Genomic DNA, 19,472 nt, shown 5'->3' with positions numbered 1-19,472 from the left:
CCTTGGTATTAGTGAAAGGATCATTTGACTGAATAAAGTTTTCACCCATCACTTACCAATCTTTTGGAGCCTTTTATAAATAATTTCTCTTCTTTCTTTATGCTCTCTCTCTCTCTTATACACACATACACCTCCACCACACACAAATTTGCATCAGCTTCACTTAAAGAGGTCTTTTAAAGTTATTTCTAAAGCAGTGAGAAAATGCAGGATGAAAAATGATCAATACGAATTTGCTATTGATTGCTGTAACTTTGCCTAATGATGAATGTTACTTAGAGGACAGACCAGAAGTCTGCCGATTCTCTCCTAATGCTTTTCCTCCCTTCCCTTTTTCCCCATAATTCCACACTGAGTTGGATTTAAAACAGCAGGCATGGGTGAATGGCTTAGGGAAGTAAGTGAAGGGCAGGTAGTCCTTTGCAAGCAAAGATCATGAATAGTCTGGTATCTCTAGTCTTGCCCCTCTGAGGCTGAGTACATGTTCACTTTGCTGCAGTGTCATTGTTTGTGACTGTTCAGCGATTGTTTGTAAAATTAGCCTCTATTATGTATAGGCTAAACAGAAGAGCACATTATTTATCATAATTCACACCTATTAGCACAAAAAAAATTTTTTTTTCTATTAGCACAGATTTGGTTTTTCTCCTTTAGTTAATGCTTGTACTAGAGAATAAAGAATATTACATCAGACAATATCACATTCTTTGGGCTTTATTGACCAGGAAGGCCTCAAAGGATTTCATGAATCTTTCAGAAAATGTGTATGTACTAGTAGATGTTAATAACTGATGGTACACATAGCATTTTTAGATATGATAAATTGCATCATTTTTTAGGAATGATGTGTGCTTTTCTTTCATATAAAAAGAGTATGTTGCCAATTATAGAACCACAATTAAGCAAGTAAACACCTTGACCAATGACACTGAATATGCAGTGATCCCAATGTCTTCAAAGAAAATTTTAGAAGGAAGAGAAGGGCCTACCTGAACTGAGCCTCATGCTGTGGAGTGCGTGTCTGGCACTAACAACTATCATGCTGAAACAATATCCCTGTAATTTCTTATAGAAAATAATCTAAGATACCACCTCTCCATTCATACCTCAAACCATGCTCCACCCTAATTTCTGTCTATCCACCATACCTGTCTCCTTTCCCAGTTCCCATCATACTCCCACTCTTCACAGGATCTTTGACCATGTTGTTCCACCTGCTGGAAGCCTCTTTGTACCTCTATCCGTTCTTAAGGTCTGAGTTCCTGTATTACTTCTTCAGGAAAGCCATCTGTACTTCCTTCATTTGGTCAATGAATCATTCTCTTCTCACCATGTATTGCTCCTTTGCAGCACTTGCCAGAACTGAAATTTCACGTTTGTTTGTGCAATTAATTAATATCTGTTCTCCTCAATAGAACTGTAGGTGCTGGGAAAGTATGAACCATTATGTAACCAATGCCTGACACAGTTATGACACATACTAGGCACTCAGTAAATATTTGTAGAATGAACGAAAAGAAGGAATACATTTCTGTCCTCATTATTTTCATCTACTTCTTTACCTGAAAATGAGCAAAAAAAAAAAAAAAAAAAAAACCTATCTTCTAATTTGAATCAAAACCTTGAACAAGTTGTAAATAGTAGTAGACTAATATGTATTTAGAATAACCAGAAAAAGAAGTATATTACAGTAATCACATGGAGTCAGTAACACAGAAACAACAAATATGTTGGGAAAGACCTAATTTAGTTTCTTGGCTATTTGATTGCTTTCCCATTTTCTTTCAATTCCATGCCTATTTTTTTTTATCTGCTTTAAATGTATGCTTTCCTCATCTTTTATCTCCAACTTTTACCCCTTGCATTTCACAGACTCTAAAATTTAGAACATGAATCTTTTTGTTCTTTTTTGTGTGTGTGCAATGTGTCAATAAACTCTGACAAAAGAAAGTCTGAAAATCTTGTTCTTCTGTATTTTTTTTAATAAAGCCCATGTCTTGCTGAATACATTTAAAATTCCACCCTAGAGTAGGCTGGTCCCTTGTTTACAATTTGAGCTGGGTATTTTTTATTAACCTGAGATATGCAGATAACAGAACATTTCTTGCCAAAAATGAAGACAACTTAAAGCACTTACTGATAAAGGTCAAAGACTACACCTTTTGGTATGAATTGTGTCTAAACATGAAGAAAACAAAAATCTTCACAAGTGGACAGATAAACAGCGTCATGGTAAATGGAGAAATAATTGAAGTTATCAATGATTTCATTCTACTTAGATCAGTAATCAATATCCACAGAAGCAGCAGTCAAGAAATAAAGGGTGTAACGCATTGGGCAAGTCTGCAGCAAAAGGCTTCTTTAGAGTTTTAAAATGCAGAGATGTCACTTTAGTGAATAAGGTGTGAGTGGCCCAAACCATAGTCTTTTCTTAACTCCTCTATGCATGTGAAAGTTGAATAGTGAAAAAGGAGGACAGAAGAAGAATTAATGCACTCAAACTGTGGCATTGGTGAAGAATATCCAATACATCATGGACTACCAAAAGAAAGAACAAATTTGTCTTAGAAGAAATACAACCAGAATGTTCTTCAGAAGCAAGGATGGTGAGACTTCAGCTTGCTTAACTTAGACACACCATCAGGAAAGACCAATCTATAGAAAAGGACATCACATTTGGTAAAGTAGAAGATCAGAGAAAATTAGGGAAACCCTCCATAAGACGGATTGACACAATAGCCACAACAATGGACTCACATATACCAATAATCACCAAGATGGTGCCAGATCAGGCAAGGTTTCATTCTTTTATACATAAGGTCACCATGAGTCAGTGCCAACTTGATGGCAGCTAACAACATTTTTCATTTGTCTCTCAAATATACTCTCTACCCTTTTTCACATTGCTCTGTCCTCTGGAAAGCTGACATTTATGGAATATATCAACAGGTTCTCTTGTTCCAATTGGGCTCAGCCAATGGAAAGTGTCAACAGGAGATTAGAGGGTAGGAGGAGGAAGAGTTTGTGGAATTTATTCCTCTGGCTCTCTTGCTGATGGGTTACCACAGGTGACTGCACCTCACTGCCTCAGGTTCCAGCTCCATTCAGCTTCTCTTTCTGAATTTGGGTAACTCCTTCCTCCTTTGCTGTTTCAGGGTAAAAAGCAGATCTCTGTTATTGCTAGAATACTGAATATACCATGGACTTCCAGAAGAATGAATAAATCCATCTTGGAAGAAGTGCAGCCAGAATGCTCCTTAGAAGCAAGGATGGTGAGACTTTATCTCATGTACTTTGGACATTTTATCAGGAGGGACCAGTCCCTGGAGAAGGACATCATGCTTGGTAAAGTAGAGGGTCACTGAAAAAGAGGAAGACCCTCAACAAGATGGATTGACACAGTGGCTGCAACAGTCTCAAACATAGCAATGATTGTGAGGATGCCGCAGGATGGGGCAGTGGTTTGTTCTGTTGTATGTAAGGCACTATGCATGGGAACTGACTCGATGACACCTAACAACAACAACAAATTGCTGCTAGCCTCTGTTTCCCTTAACTTGGCCACACCTCTGACATATTTTAAGTACCAGCGAGTCCATTCGGTCATGTAGACCCAGTGGCAGATCCGCTTGTACAGAAGGCTAGGTCATCTGAAAAGCATTGTATTTCTCTGAGCCCTACTCAAATCTGGCAGCCAATAAATGTTGTGGCTCTTTCTTAATGGCAGGGATTGCAAGGTGAGAAACTCATCTCTACTTTCAAGAAAGTGTGACCCCTGAATCCCTGTATTTTCATGAGATTTATCTCACACTCACTGGCATATATGTCTTTTGTTGACAGTGTCTTTTTCCGACTTAATTTTTTGTGCTAAGTAGTTTATCTTTTAATATTGTCTTTTCCTCTTATTTGTTGTTGTTGATTTTGTTTTTGGTCTTTATTTTTTTCTTGTATTTTATTTTGATGAGTAGGATTGTTAGTCTTCTTTGTGGTTATCTTAATATTTACCCCTATTTTTCTAAGTTTAAACCTAACTTTTATTTTTTTTTATATTGCCTTGACTTCCCCTCCGTATGAAAGATCTACAACTACATTTCTTAGTCCCTCTTTATTGTTTTAATGTTGTCATCTTTTACATGATGACATTGCTGTTTCACTGTTTTGAGCATTTTTTTATCTTCATTTATTTTTATGATTTCCCTATCTGGGTTGACATCTGGTTGCTCTGTGCTGTGTTCTAGTTTTTGGTTAATATCTGATATTATTGATTTTCTAAGCAGAGAATTCCCTTTATTATTTCTTGCAGTTTTGGTTTGGTTTTTATGAATTCCCTAAACTTCTGTTTATCTGGAAATGTCCTAAATTCGCCTTCATGTTTGAGAGATTCTTGGCTGGCAATTTTTTTTCCTCCAATGCTTTATATAAGTCACCCCACTGCCTTCTTGCCTGTATGGTTTCTGCTGAGTAGTCTAAGCTAATTCTTATTGACTCTCCTTTGTAGGTGAGTTTTCACTTATCCCTAGCTGCTCTTAAAATTCTCTTTTTATCTTTGGTTTTGGCAGGTTTGATTATAATATACCTTGGTGACTTTGTTTTGAGATCTACCTTATGTGGAGTTCGATGAGCATTTTGGATAGATATCTTCTCATCTTTCACGATATCAGAGAAGTTTTCTGCCAACAAATCTTCAACAATTCTCTCTGTTTTTTCTGTTATCCCTCTCTATTCTGGTACTCTAATCACTCATAGGTTATTTCTCTTGATAGTGTCTCACATGATTCTCAGTATTTCTTCATTTTTTTTTTAATTCTTCTATCTGATTTTTCTTTGATATATTGGTGCCAAGTGTTTTATCTTCAATCTCACCAATCCTGCCTTCCATTGCCTCAATTCTGCTCCTCTGACTTTTATTGAGTTGTCTAATTCTGTAATTTTATTGTTAATCTGCTGAATTTCTGATTGCTGTCTCTCTATGGATTCTTGCAGCCTATTAAATTTTTCATTATGTTCTTGAATAACCTTTTTAATTTCTTCAACTTCTTTATCTGTGTGTTCCTTGGCTTGTTCTATGGTTTGCCTGATCTCATTTCTGATGTCTTGAAGAGTTCTGTATATTAATCTTTTGTATTCTACATCTGGTAGTTCCAGGAAGATACCTTCATCTGGATAATTCCTTGATTCTTTGTTTTGAGAGCTTGTTGAAGTGGTCATGGTCTGATTCTTTATGTGATTTGATATTAACTATTGTCTCGGAGCCATCTATAAGTTATTGTATTAATTCATTTTAGATTTGCTTACTGTATCCTAGCTTCTTGCTTTGTTTTGTTTTCATATGCCCAGATAGGCTGCTTGAGTGAGCTAGCTTGATTATTTTCACCTTTGAATTTCTGACATCCTGTCACCAGATGGCTAGAGCCGTTAGCAGGCATATGAGCCTAGAAGTCCATTCACTTTTCTTGTATGGATTCAGCTCAAGCGTCCAGGTAGTTGGTCATCAGGTGTGTGGTAGAGGCTCTGTCCTACAGTCTTAGGGGGCAGGGGTGATTGGTGTAGGCACAGGCATCTAGTTGCAGCGGGGGCATACACGTGTTTTTCTAAGACATCAAGGTTATATCAATGTTTATTGTTCTCCAGATCTTATCAGCATGATGCCATCCATGTAGTGGATCTTTGTGATATTCTGTGGAGTAAGGATGTTATTGATGTCCCTGCAGATTAAATTGTGGCAAAGAGCTCAAAGTCAGTATAGCTGGCAGTGCTATCCCTGCTAAGTGAAAGCAAATGCTTTCCACTTATTAGGAAAAGGAAAAAGCATTTGTAAGAGCAGTAACTGCTTACCAGGTGGCAGAGGCTGTTTTCATTTGAATAACTTGAACAGCAGCAGCTAATATTAAGATCATGACTTGGTTAAGCTTAACAAAATCCATAATCATTTTCAGGACCCATCTATCCTGTCCACTAGCCAACCAGTATGATATATATAGTATTCTTAGGGTGTGATAATTATGAATTACTACCATACTAAATAGCCCTTTTGGTGCAGTGGTTAAGTACTCAGCTGCTAACTGAAAGATCAGTGGTTTGAACCCACTAGCTGCTCCAAGGGGAAAGATGTGGCAGTCTGCTTTTGTAGAGATTACAGCCTTGGAAACCCTATGAGGCAGTTCAACTCTGTCCTATAGGGTCGCTATGAGTCAGAATCAATTCAACAGCCGCAGGCTTGTTTTTCTGTTATATTAAATATAAGATGTGTTCATCGCTAAGTCTCAAGATTCTATCTGTGCCCCACACATAGTGAGACCTAATGAATGAGTGACTAAATGAACAGACATATGACAATCGACAATTCCGTATGAATGAATGAATGAGTGAATGGGAGCATGACCGTATTCTAGGCTGGCACTTTAACGTAACACTTTTCATGCTCTCTTTTAAGAAGCAAGGTAAATACATATCAGATACTATATAATTGGTTAGGCCCTAAAGAAAATCTAAAAGCAAGCTGAGGGGTCCATGGTGTTAAATTATAGAGTGAAGAACCAAAAATATTAAAACTCCAAAAGTTAGAACTATGAGTTTAAAACATAGCCAAAAAAAAAAAAAAAAAAAATCCTAAATAGAAAAGAGTATTTATAGTTTGAAGAAGAGAAAGTCTACTTCTTTCAAGTATATAAAGCATTAATAAAAGCTATAGGGTGATTAATTATCTATTGCTGCATAACAAATTACTCCAAAACTGGGCAGCTTAAAATAATAAACATTTCTTATCTCAACAATTTCTGTGGGTCAGGAATTAAGAAACAACTTAGCTGGGTGATTCTGGCTCCAAGTTTTTCATGAGATTACAGTCAATATATAAGCCAAGGCTGCAGTCAATTTAAGAATTGACAAAGATGAAGGATCTGCTTCCAGATGACTCATTTACATGAATGTTAGTAGGAAGCTTCTTTTTCCTCACTGACTGTTTATGGAAAGGCTCAGTTCTTCACCATGTAGACTTGCCCACAGGCATTTTGAGTGTCCTTATGACATGGCAGATGGCTTCCCTTAGAGTTAATGATGGAAGAGAAAGAGCAAAGAGAAAGCCACTTAATGTCATCTCTACCATATTCTTTTTATTAGAAGCAAGTCACTAAGTCTAGTCCACACTCAAAGGGTGAGGAGGGAGCCTCCACCTTTTAAAGGAGAAGGGTCAAATCATTTATGAACATATTTAAAACCACTACAGATGGTGATCAGCTGCATAAAAGTAAATGGGATTAATTTACAGGGATAAAAAAGAACTTCATGACAGCAAAATTTTTGCATACCCCCAAGAAATCTTGGAGAAAAAAAACCATCATGGAATGTATTATAGGAATCCTGGTTGCACAGTGGTTAAAGCACTCAGTTGCGAACTGAAAAATTGTGGTCCAAACTCACTAGCCACTCCCCAGGAGAAAAATGTGACAGTCACAGTCGGCTTCCGTAAAGATTTACAGACTTGGAAACCCAATGAGACAGTTCTACTCCAACCTACAGTGTCACTATGAGTCAGAATCGACTCGATGGCAGCAGAAAAATATATACATATTTTTTCAAGATTTTTAAGAGTGTAAATAAACATCTAAACCCGTGGCTTTCAGCTGAGGCAGTACCACTGCATAGGGGATATTACAGAAATTTCAAGTTGACTTTTTGATTGTCACAGAGTTGACTTTTTGATTGTCACAGGTTTTGGAGGACACTACTAACATTTGGAAACCCTGGTGGCTAGTGGTTAAGAGCTACAGCTGCTAACCAAAATGTTGGCATTTGAATCTACCAGGTGCTCCTTGTAAATCCTGTGCAGCAATTCTACCATATAAGGTGGCTATGAGTTGGAATCTGGTCGGCAGTGGGTTTGGTTTTTTGTTTGTTTGTCTGTTTTTACTGACATTTAGCAGGTGGGAGCCAGGAAAGATAGATGTCTTGCAACATCTGGGACAGTTCTGTACAACCAAGAATTTTCCTCCACTTTCTGCCTGACTTACCCATACATGTCAGTGAGAACTTGTTTTTAAACAATTGAACCTAGAACTTCTGTTTTACATACACAAATGTTATTTTTCGTGGTTTTAATATATACCAAGGCAATTTGAGAAGCCCTGGTGGCATAGTGGTTAAGAGCTTGGCTGCTAAGCAAAAGGCCAGCAGTTCAAATCCACCAGCCACTCCTTGGAAACTCTATGGGGCAATTGTACTCTGTCCTATAGGGTTGCTATGAGTCAGGATTAACTTGATGGAAATGGTTTTTTTTTCTCCCTAAGGCAATTTGAAGGGAAAAAAAAATCCTGCAATTCTGAAGGATTCTACAGAGAAAATATCAACTGATTCAGGAAGCATCAAAAGAAGATGGTAGGAATACACAGAGTCACTATACCAAAAAGAAGTGGTTGATTTTCAAACATTTCAGGAGGTAGCATATGATCAGGAACTGATGGTACTGAAGGAAGAAGATCAAGCTGCACTGAAGGCACTGGCGAAAAACAAGGTTCCAGGAATTGACAGAATACCAATTGAGATGTTCCAACAAATAGATGAAGCACTGGAAGTGCTCACTCGCCTATGCCAAAAAAATTTGGAAGACAGCTACCTGTTCAACCAACTGGAAGAGATCCATATTCGTACCCATTCCAAAGAAAGGTGATCCAACAGAATGCAGAAATTATTGATCAATATCATTAATATTACACACAAGTAAAATTTTGCTGAAGATCATTCAAAAGTTGTTGCAGCAGTAAATGTATAGGGAACTGCCAGAAATTCAAGCTAGATTCAGAAGAGGACATGAAACAAGGCATATCATTTCTGGTGTCAGATGGATCTCAGCTGAAAGCAAAGAATATCAGAAACCTGTGTTTTATTGACTATGCAAAGTCTTTCGACTGTGTGGATCATAACAAATCACAGGTAACATTTTGAAGAATGGGAATTCCGGAACACTTAGTTGTGCTCACGAGGAACCTGTACTTAGTTAGACCAAGAGGCAGTCATTCAACAGAACAAGGGGATGCTGCTTGGTTTAAAGTTAAGAAAGCTGTGCCTCGGGGTTGTATTCTTTCACCATACTTAATCAATCTGTATGCTGGACAAATAATCTGAGAAGCTAAACTATATGAAGAATGTGTCATCAGGATTGGAGGAAGAATCATTAACAACCTGTGTTATGCAGATGACACAACCTTGCTTGCTGAAAGTAAAGAAGACTTGAAGCACTTACTGATGAAGATCAAAGACCACAGCCTTCAGGATGGATTACACCTCAACAAAAAGAAAACATAAACCCTCCCAACTGGACCAATAAGCAATATCATGATAAAGGGAGAAAATATTGAAATTGTCAAGGATTTTATTTTACTTTGATCCACAATCAACACCCATGGAAGTAGCATTAAAGAAATCAAAGGAAGCATTTCATTGGGCAAATCTGCTACAAAAGACCTCTTTAAAGTGTTAAGAAGCAAAGATGTCACTTTAAGGACTAAGGTGTGCCTGACTCAAGCCATGGTGTTTTCAGTCACCTCATATGCGTGTGAAAGCTGGACAATGAATAAGAAAGACCGAAGAAGAATTGATGCCTTTGAATTATGGTGTTGGCAAAGAATATTGAATCTATCACGGACTGCCAGAAAAACTAACAAATCTGTCTTGGAAGAAGTACAGCCAGAGTGTTCATTAGAAAGAAGGACAGCCAGACTTTGATGCACTTTGGACGTATTATCACGTGGGACCAGTCCCTGGAGGAGGACATCATGCTTGGTCAAGCAGAGAGTCAGTGAAAAAGGAAAGACTCTCAATGTGATGGACTGACACAGTGGCTGCAACAATGGGCTCAAGCATAACAATTGTGAGGATGGTGCAGGACTGCGCAGTGTTCCATTCTGTTATACATAGGGTCACTATGAGTTGGAACTGACTCAATGGCTCCTAACAACAACAATTTGAAGGAAGATTGTACTTTTTTTTTTTAATGCAAAACTTACTAAGATTTGTTCACCATTTAAAAAAATCATGTCACTGACAATACCACCACTACTAGTATTTGAGTCTCCTACACAATACTTCTGTGTCCTTTTGCAATTACAGCTGTCACATTCCCAGTGATTCTGCCTGTAGGTGCACACATCTGACTACTTCACGGTGTTTTCTAGTCATTGCTTGAGCATTTGCATATTGATCTACACACTATTTAATACAAATTGGTGTCCTCTTGTTTCTCATTTATATCATTTAGGACTTATTGATTTACTATTTAGAAATTACATGTGTGAGTTATGTTACCTATGGATTTGATTTCAAGATAGTAAAAAGAGCATATCAAAATATTTGTTATAAAAAAGGAGATGTTAGGTATGATATATACATGTTGTGTGTGATATGTGACATATACTAATCCATGATGTTATGACAGTGCTAATCCCCTTACATGAGAAACCCTTGACATTTGTGAGAATATGTTCTAGAACAGGTCTGTGGGGGAGAAATGTAATGTGTCACATGTGTTCTGTATTTTTATGCAAATAACACATGCCTTCTCTGTTTGCTTGGCAACCACACCTTCCCCCCGAGGTATTTTCATAAGCACCACTACGCCATTTTTTTTTTTTTTACATGTTGCTGTAAAAATTAGCATAGCGTGCTTAAGAAAACACCTCATGGAGGGAGGGTACAGCCGGCAAACAAACAAACATAGAAGGCACATGTTATTTGAGTAAAAATACAGTAATATTAAATTTCCCAGTAGTCACATTTAAAACAGTGAAAAGAAACAGGTGAAATTAATTTTAATAATATATTTTAATTCAATATATTTAATATTATCATTCCAACCTATAATAAACATTAAAATTATTAATGAAGTACTTTTATTCTCATTTTTTTTTTTTCTCTTCATACTGTCTTCAAAGTTTGATGAGTATGCTGTACTTACAGCACATCTTGATTTGGACAAGCCATTTTTAAGTGCTCAATAGATACATGCAGCTAGTCACTACGATACTGGACAGCACAGTTCTAGAAGCTCCATGAATAGAGAAATTCCAAGAAAGGGAATAAAATGTGAGCAGTCTGATCTACTTTATCAGTAGTGCAAATGAATACTGCTACGTGTCTCCTCTTTTTTTTTTTTCCCCCTGCCATGATCCACCACTGGAGATATGGGGAGATATGGACTTGGTGAAGAAGATAAAGGAAACTAGACTAGCCTGGACTGAGGTGACTTGGTTGAACTGGCCCTTGCAGCTTTCCAGAGACTGAATGTTCCAGTTCAAACACACACCATCTGCAGCGCAACTTCCATGCCAGAACCATGTGGAGAGGTGTAGCAGCAGCTCAGCAACACAGCCACCTGCCACAATTCAAAACTAGAAAGCCAAGAAGGAGAATTCTTCCCTTAACACTTCCATCTTCATTCCTCTCTCCTTTGTCTCAAGGCCCTCAGATCCCTCACACCCAGACACTCTCCCTCTCCCCTCAAATACAAAGCTCTTCTCTTAAAATGCCAAAGACTCTAAAATTACCTGTGTCATCTCTGTTCCTACCTTATGTGTCCAATATACTGCTGGTCCTCATTTAGCTGATACCCTTGTTGTTTTCCACTGTTAACAAGCTCATCCCTAAATGTTCCTTAGCAGGTGGCACTATAGCCACTATAGTCAGGTGGTTAAAAGCATGGGCCTTAGAGACACACCTAAATTTAAGGCTCGTTTATATTACATAAAAGCAATGTGGTATTGAGAAGTAAATTAAGCTCTAAGCTGCAGTTGTCTATAGAATTTAGGTGAAAATAGTACTTTCTTTATAGGGTTATTGTGAGACTGAAATGAGGCAATGTATGTAATACACTTTGCATAGTACCTGACACATAATCAATTAACAAATAGAAGCTGTTATTATTACACTATTCAATCTATAATTCCTTCCCTACTCTTAAACCCTGGTGACATAGTGGTTAAGTGCTACAGCTGCTAACCAAGAAGTCAGCTCTTCAAATCTGCCAGGCGCTCCTTGGAAACTCTATGGGGCAGTTCTACTCTGTCCTATAGGGTTGCTATGAGTCAGAATCAACTCGATGGCAGTGGATTTGGTTGTTTTTTTTTTTAGTTCCCTATTCTTAGCCACTTGTCCAAATCCTTGTCATTTTTCAAAGTATTTGTCAGGTCCCACTTCTCCCCTAAGCCTTCTACAAAATTTCTCCTTTTCATGTGTTTCTTGAGAATGCTGACGTAAACTTATACTAGTATTGACTTCTAGTACAGGGCCCATAGTGATCCTTTAGTATATTATGTAATTGAAAAAGAAAATGGGAAGAAGTACTATAACAGATGGTGCTAATGCCCCACCCCACTTCCTCTTGATACATGTGAGTGTTTGAAGCTACGGTGTACAGTTTTACCACGCTCACTGACAGGCAAGTTCTACATGGTTCATCAGAAGTTTCCCATCAGGATGGAACCCAGCTGCCCACAACAGTATGCCATCATTAATGGACCCTGCCATGGTTTTAGTCCCTGTCACACTTGCCTTACTCCTTCACTTAAGTTTCCTGGGATCGCCCCCCAAATAAACTACCTGCACCAAAGTCTTGTCTCAGTGTTTGCTTTGGGGAAACCAAAATAAGACAGAAACTAACTTTATGGAGCTATATTGAATGCCAAGCACCACATTAGGCACTCTACTTTCGATATCTTTTTTCATGTTCTCAGCATTTTTATCAGGCTTGGTATTATTATACCCATTTTACAGCAACAGATTAGAAAACCAAGGCTCAAAACAGTGAAGTGATTTGTTCAGGGTCGTATATACATTAAGAAGTGATAAGTCTAGCAACCAAATCCTTCCTTAGGTTCTTGTCTCTGAGTTAATAATTGTATAAAAAGAAGAAGAAGAAAACACAAAGGGATAAAGTTAAAAGAAACATATTACAGAAAATAGAATCAAGTGAAATTAAATCTTTTTCTTAGGTTTAGTCAAAATGTGACAAACTAAGATACAGAAACTGTAATAAAACTGTCTGGAGACATTGTACATTGAACACTTAGACATCGTTTAAATGCCTTATTTATAGCCCCCTTTTTACTGTGGGAAAATAAAAATGGGTGGATATGGCAGAAGAGAGCTGCCCAAATAAGTCAGATTTCATAAGAAGGTATTAGAAGGTGAAACCAATTTGGCCTCTATGACATTGGAGAAAGAATTAGACAAAGGAGACTTTTCTGGGTAGTTAGATACTGAAAGGAAAGGCTTGGATTCACAAGAAAAATTATTGAGAAAATTTCTCTGCCATGTTAAAATTCGCATTCAGTACTGATTTTTTTTAATCTTCCCAAGTCATACAGATGATGCACATAAAAATGATTGAATTATAACATGAACTGTCAAGTCCAATAAATATGGCTAAGGGGATACCTGAGCAAACATTGAAGGAAGCAAGGACAAAGAGATATGTTTTCATATGCAGAGGCGAGCGCTGGATGACTAATGCATTTCCTAGATTTTTAGGAACTGTATTAATCAAATTAAAGAGAAAAATTCCACTAAAATTAGAAAGTGTTTAGCTAACTCATGTTACTTGGCTTTTCTGCAGTCCTATGATTCTAGCTATCAAATAAAGTTTGTAATTTTTGACAAATAAGAGTGATTAATTTGTACAATGTAGAGCCCAGGATTTTTATACAAAATAGAATTGACTCTTCAGTTTTCATGATGTTTAGGGACACTTGATGTTTATAGTAAATTTTGAGATTATCAGACAAAATGTATGGTAAATCTTTATTACATCTAGCCTAGGCAATTGCTACTTTTTACTGTTACATTAAATTATAAAGAACTAGTCAATTTGAAATGGTCATTTATTCTTTTAAAATTTTTAATGGTTTTCTCTTATATATAACCCAAAACCATTACATCATATTACCGTAATTTATAAGCTCTGCTATGAGGTCATTTAGTTACAAGCCATAGAAAAAGTGACTTCTGGCCAGCCAAGCTGTTGTCATATGCCCTCTAACTCACATTTTAATAAATGTCATTTTCTAAGTGCATTACCTCATGTTTTGGCTACAATCCAGATGAATCCTGAGAGGATAAGAGAAATGTACTTTCTGATTGATTCATCCATATTTTATTTTACTTTTCATTAAGAAATTACTCTTTGAAGAAAATCAATAGTCTGTGACTGAGGGGAGAGGTTAGCGTATTGCAAGTGGTGCATTTTAATATCTCAGATCAGACTGCTTTTAGCCAGCTGTTGCTGATAAAATTTTTGTCCTTTCTTATTCCTGCAGCCTGGGTACATGGCGACCCCAGGAGAGTGGCCTATCCTACAGACAGCCAGGGGCACTTTTGTGGCCAGAAGGGCACCCCCAATGAGTAAGTATGGCCACCTTTGCTTTGTCTGATTATACTGTCTGAGCTGGAACCTAGAAATCACTTTTACATTTATCCTACTAGACATCTTAAGATTGAAATTCATAAAGAGACCATCCCTTCCCCCTTTTCCTAGAGACAGCATATAATCAGCTAGGATGTTTCATACTATTTGACTTAAGACATGATGTTGTCATTGTTATGCAGCATTTTATTAGAATGCATGAAGACTCGGTTTGGTAAAAATATCATTTTAATGGATGATTTGGACCCGTGATTTTATCAGTAGGCATATTTTAAAATGCCTTACGAAATGGGCTATTTGAAGGCTGAGTTCTGAGTAGCTGCTCAAAAACTAGACCACATGGTTGTTAGAATTATTTTTGCTACAGTGCCTATGGAGAAATCATTCTGCCTTTCAAAATGAAGGGCACCACCCGGCAGTCTTCAATGCATGGTAGGCTTTACAAGGCAATTTGGCTACTGTGGACGATGCCTCCGAGTAGCTGAAACAAGGAAAGAATTTCCATCAAATTCCTCTCTAATGTTAATCATAACGTAAGTTTCTATTTCTGAAAACAAATCTTCTATTTCTTTATCTTAAAAAATTAAAAAAAAAAAAAACTTGACTGCTCGACTGTCATATTTTTTAGAAAACTTTTCTTCCTTTCTCATGGTGTGTTTCTTTTCTATTGGTACTTGTCATGGGTTGAATTATGTCCCCCCAAAAATGTGTGTATCAACTTGGTTAGGCCATGCTTCCCAGTATTGAGTGGTTGTCCTCCATTTTGTGATTGTAATTTTATGTCAAAAGGATTAGGGTGGGATTGTAACACCACCCTTACCCAGGTCACATCCCTGATCCAAAGTAAAGGGAGTTTCCCTGGGGTGTGGCCTGCACCACCTTTTAACTCTCCGGAGAGAAAAGGAAAGGGAAGCAAGCAGAGAGTTGGGGACCTCATACCACCAAGAAAACAGCTCCAGGAGCAAAACGTGTCCTTTAGACCTGGGGTACATGCATGAAGAAACTCCTTGTTTGGGGGAATATTGATGAGAAGGTCGACAGAGAGAGAAAGCCTTCCCCTGGAGCCAACGCCCGGAATTTGGACTTGTAGCCTACTAGACTGTGAGAAAATGAATTTCTCTTTTTTAAGCAACACTAGATGACCAAGACAGTACTTACGATTAAGTCTCCTGGATCTTCCTAACCAATTCAGTTTCTATAAAAACTGGTATTGGATGGGTCAAAAAAGAAAGCAACGACTCTTGCTCCCTAAAAGCAACAACAAATACCATGGCTTAGAAACACTTCAGTTACTGTCCCACCTGCAGTGGCGGAGCTTGTTATCCCAAGAGGTATATAGATTTAAAAAATAGATTCATAAAGCTTAGAAAAATTCATGGAATACAGCTATTTAAGATACTCAAGGGAAACCAGAAATTTGTGGGAAGCAAGTCCCTAATCACGTCACCTTGAGTTTATCAAGGACAGGTTGACACTTACAAAAGGTCATCAATACTTCTTAGAGAGCACTGGGTTAAATTCTGATCCAAGGTGGGAATTCTTATTGTAACCTCAGTAACTCGAAAAATCGTAAGCATTGCCAAGAAAACCTTTATACTCTGAAGGACAAAGAAAGCACCAGGTGGTTTAAAAAAAAAAAATACAATTCTCTAAAACTCTAGTTCTTAAAACAGGCTATTTTTAAAAGGACCTCTTCCATCAATGGATGAATGGGTAAATAAATTGTGGTATATTCACACAATGGAATACTACGCATCGGTAAAGAACAGTGACGAATCTGTGAAACATTTCATAACATGGAGGAACCTGGAAGGCATTATGCTGAGCGAAATTAGTCAGAGACAAAAGGACAAATATTGTATAAGACCACTATTAGAAGATCTTGAGAAATAGTATAAACTGAGAAGAACACATACTTTTGTGGTTACGAGGGGGGCGGGAGGGAGGGAGAGGGTTTTTTAGTGATGAATTAGTAGATAAGAACTGCTTTAGGTGAAGGGAAAGACAACACTCAATACATGGAAGGTCAGCTCAATTGGACTGGACCAAAAGCAAAGAAGTTTCCGGGATAAAATGAATGCTTCAAAGGTCAGTGGAGCAAGGGCAGGGGACTTCTAAGTCAATTGGCAAAATAATTCTATTATGAAAACATTCTGCATCCCACTTTGAAATGTGGCGTCTGGGGTCCTAAATGCTAACAAGCGGCCATCTAAGATGCATCAATTGGTCTCAACCCACCTGGAGCAAAGGAGAATGAAGAACACCAAGGTCACACGACAACTAAGAGCCCAAGAGACAGAAAGGGCCACATGAACCAGAGACCTACATTATCCTGAGACCAGAAGAACTAGTTGGTGCCCGGCCACAGTCGATGACTGCCCTGAGAGGGAGCACAACAGAGAACCCCTGAGGGAGCAGGAGATCTGTGGGATGCAGACCCCAAATTATCATAAAAAGACCATACTTAATGATCTGACTGAGACTAGAGGAATCCCGGCAGTCATGGTCCCCAAACCTTCTGTTGGCACAGGACAGGAACCATCCCCGAAAACAACTCATCAGACATGAAAGGGACTGGACAGTGGGTAGGAGAGAGATGCTGATGAAGAGCGAGCTAATTATATCAGGCAGACACTTGAGACTGTGTTGGCATCTCCTGTCTGGAGGGGGGAAGGGAGGATAGAGAGAGTTGGAAGCTGGCAAAATTGTCACGAAAGGAGAGACTGGAAGGGCTGACTCATTAGGGGGAGAGCAAGTGGGTGCACAGAGTAAGATGTATATAAACTTATATGTGACAGTCTGACTTGATTTGTAAACGTTCACTTGAAGTTAAATAAAAGTTAATAAAAAAAAAAAAAAAGGACCTCTGTAACAATAAGTTTCCCAGGCCTAAGCTAAAGACCCACTTATTTCAAAAGTGATAACTACAATCTCAGTTCAAAAGTGATAACTACAATCTCAGTACATAAAGATCATTAAGCAATAACTCTCGCTTAACACATAAACATGTTCATTGAAGTTTTAGTATTCTAATATATTGAAAACTACACAAATATCCAATGATATGTAGATAGTAAATAAATTATGGCTCACTCTCTTAATGAAATATAGTGGCGCCATTAAACATTATGCTTATATTTTCGGTAGTCAATGCTGTTGAATTTCCTTTTGTGTCACAATTAGAATTGCTTTCCCCCTTCTGAAAATGATAACAATATTTTCCTACATTTCTCTAGTACTTCCAGTTTTTCTTTCTTATTTTTGAATTTCTAATCCACTGGAAATTTATTTTTGTACGTGGAATAAGGTAGGAATCAAACTTTCTTTTTCTCTAATTGCACAGTCCATTGTTCTAGAGTAGCTGGTTAAATAATATGCCCTTTTCTCTTTTTGATTTTGGATATGTGACATCTACAATTGTCATATAATAAATTTATATATTAGTTTCTGAAGTCTCTTTTCTGTTCCACCTTTTACTTTCTAAGTCTTTTAATTGGTTTATTTCTTATAATAGATGGATATTAATTAACAAATTTATGAGTTACCTTAAGTAGGTTAGCTTAAGTTATTAAAAAAAATTTTATCCTAATAACAAATGAAAATATTTATGAAAAAATAAAATTTTAATCAATATTTAAGAATTTTATTAACATGAATTTATATAAATATATCTAGTGAAAATGTTGAAAGAAATGTATCAGAGTGGTAATATTGTTAAAACAGTGTGGAAACTATCACGGAGTAGAGAAAAAAGCAAAATCCTTTTATAAATACAAATTTTGAACATGATAAAGATGGAATTTTGAGTCAACAGAAAGATAGATTATTAAATAAATTATGTTGGATTAACCAAATGCTATTCACGAAAATAAAATAAAAATTGGATATATCTATCTCTTACCTTCGAGGACTAAGGTGTGCCTGAACCAAGCCATGGTGTTTTCAGTCACCTTGTATGCCTGTGAAAGCTGAACAATCAATAAGGAATGCAGAAGAAGAATTGACACCTTCGAATTGTGTTGGCAAAGAATATTGAATATACCATGGACTGCCAAAAGAACAAACAAATCTGTCTTGAAAGAAGTACACCAGAATGCTCCTTAGAAGCAAGGACAGCAAGACTACATCTCACATACTTTGGACATGTTATCAGGAGGGATCAGTCCGTGGAGAAGGACATCATGCTTGGCAAAGTACAGGGTCAGTGGAAAAGAGGAAAACCCTCAATGAGATGTATTGATGCAGTGGCTGCAACAATGGGCTAAAGTATAGCAATAATTATGAGGATGGCGCAGGACCGGGCAGTGTTTCTTTCTGTTGTGCATAGGTCCCTATGAGTAAGAACTAACTTGACAGCACCTAACAACTAACAACATCTCTTGCCTTACACCAAAATGAATATTGAGACATGTAAGAGTTTATATATAAAACCATTAAACTAATAGAAGAAAATGAAAGGATATATTTTTACAATTAGCAGGTATTCTATGAGATGTATTATAAAAATACATAGAGAGATTTACATCAAGAAAATGGCCCACATAATTGTGGGGGCTGGCAAGTCCTAAATTCTTAGGTCAGGCAGTAGGCTGGAGACCTATGCTGGCTCGCAGGATTGCAGGGGCTGACGAATCCAAAATTTACAAGTCAGGTGGCAGGCCAAAGACTTCTACAGGTGCAAGTTATAAGATCCAGAGGTCAGAGTAGAAGACTGTAGGGTCAAGAGAAAGAGCACTTGAGCTCTGCCAGAATATATCTATATTCTGGAGGCAGACCACACCCCTAAGGAAAGTTCCCTTTCAACTGACTGGTTGATCACATCAGATCACATCGAGGAAAGTGACTGCATTACTTTACGTTATGTTACCTTACATTACGGATGTTACCTTACATTACGATACAGCAAACAGTCCAGCATCTGGCCAAACCACTGAGAATCATAGCCTCACCAAGCTGGCACATAAAATTAACCATCATATGCACCATAAATATTGAAATTCAAAAAAAAATCAAAAAATATTTTCTAAATATGTATCAGACAAAGATGCGATAACTTTATTAT

General features: G+C 37.4%; 1 protein-coding gene across 4 annotated transcripts in view; it reads left to right on the top strand.

The window, feature by feature from the left end:
* The window catches only part of SLC44A5 (solute carrier family 44 member 5), a 521,479-nt gene that overhangs the window by 407,044 nt on the left and 94,963 nt on the right, over window positions 1–19,472 (top strand). For all 4 annotated transcript variants that reach the window (XM_049875594.1, XM_049875596.1, XM_049875592.1 and 1 more), the window contains one exon: window positions 14,304–14,388. In XM_049875594.1, coding sequence (XP_049731551.1) covers window positions 14,304–14,388 — 85 coding nt within the window. The remainder of the gene's footprint in view (window positions 1–14,303; window positions 14,389–19,472) is intronic.

The sequence above is a fragment of the Elephas maximus genome, chromosome 3, assembly GCF_024166365.1.
Source record: "Elephas maximus indicus isolate mEleMax1 chromosome 3, mEleMax1 primary haplotype, whole genome shotgun sequence".
Lineage (NCBI taxonomy): Eukaryota > Metazoa > Chordata > Mammalia > Proboscidea > Elephantidae > Elephas > Elephas maximus.
Note: the sequence above shows the minus strand (reverse complement) of the source record. Positions and strands in the feature narration are given on the sequence as shown.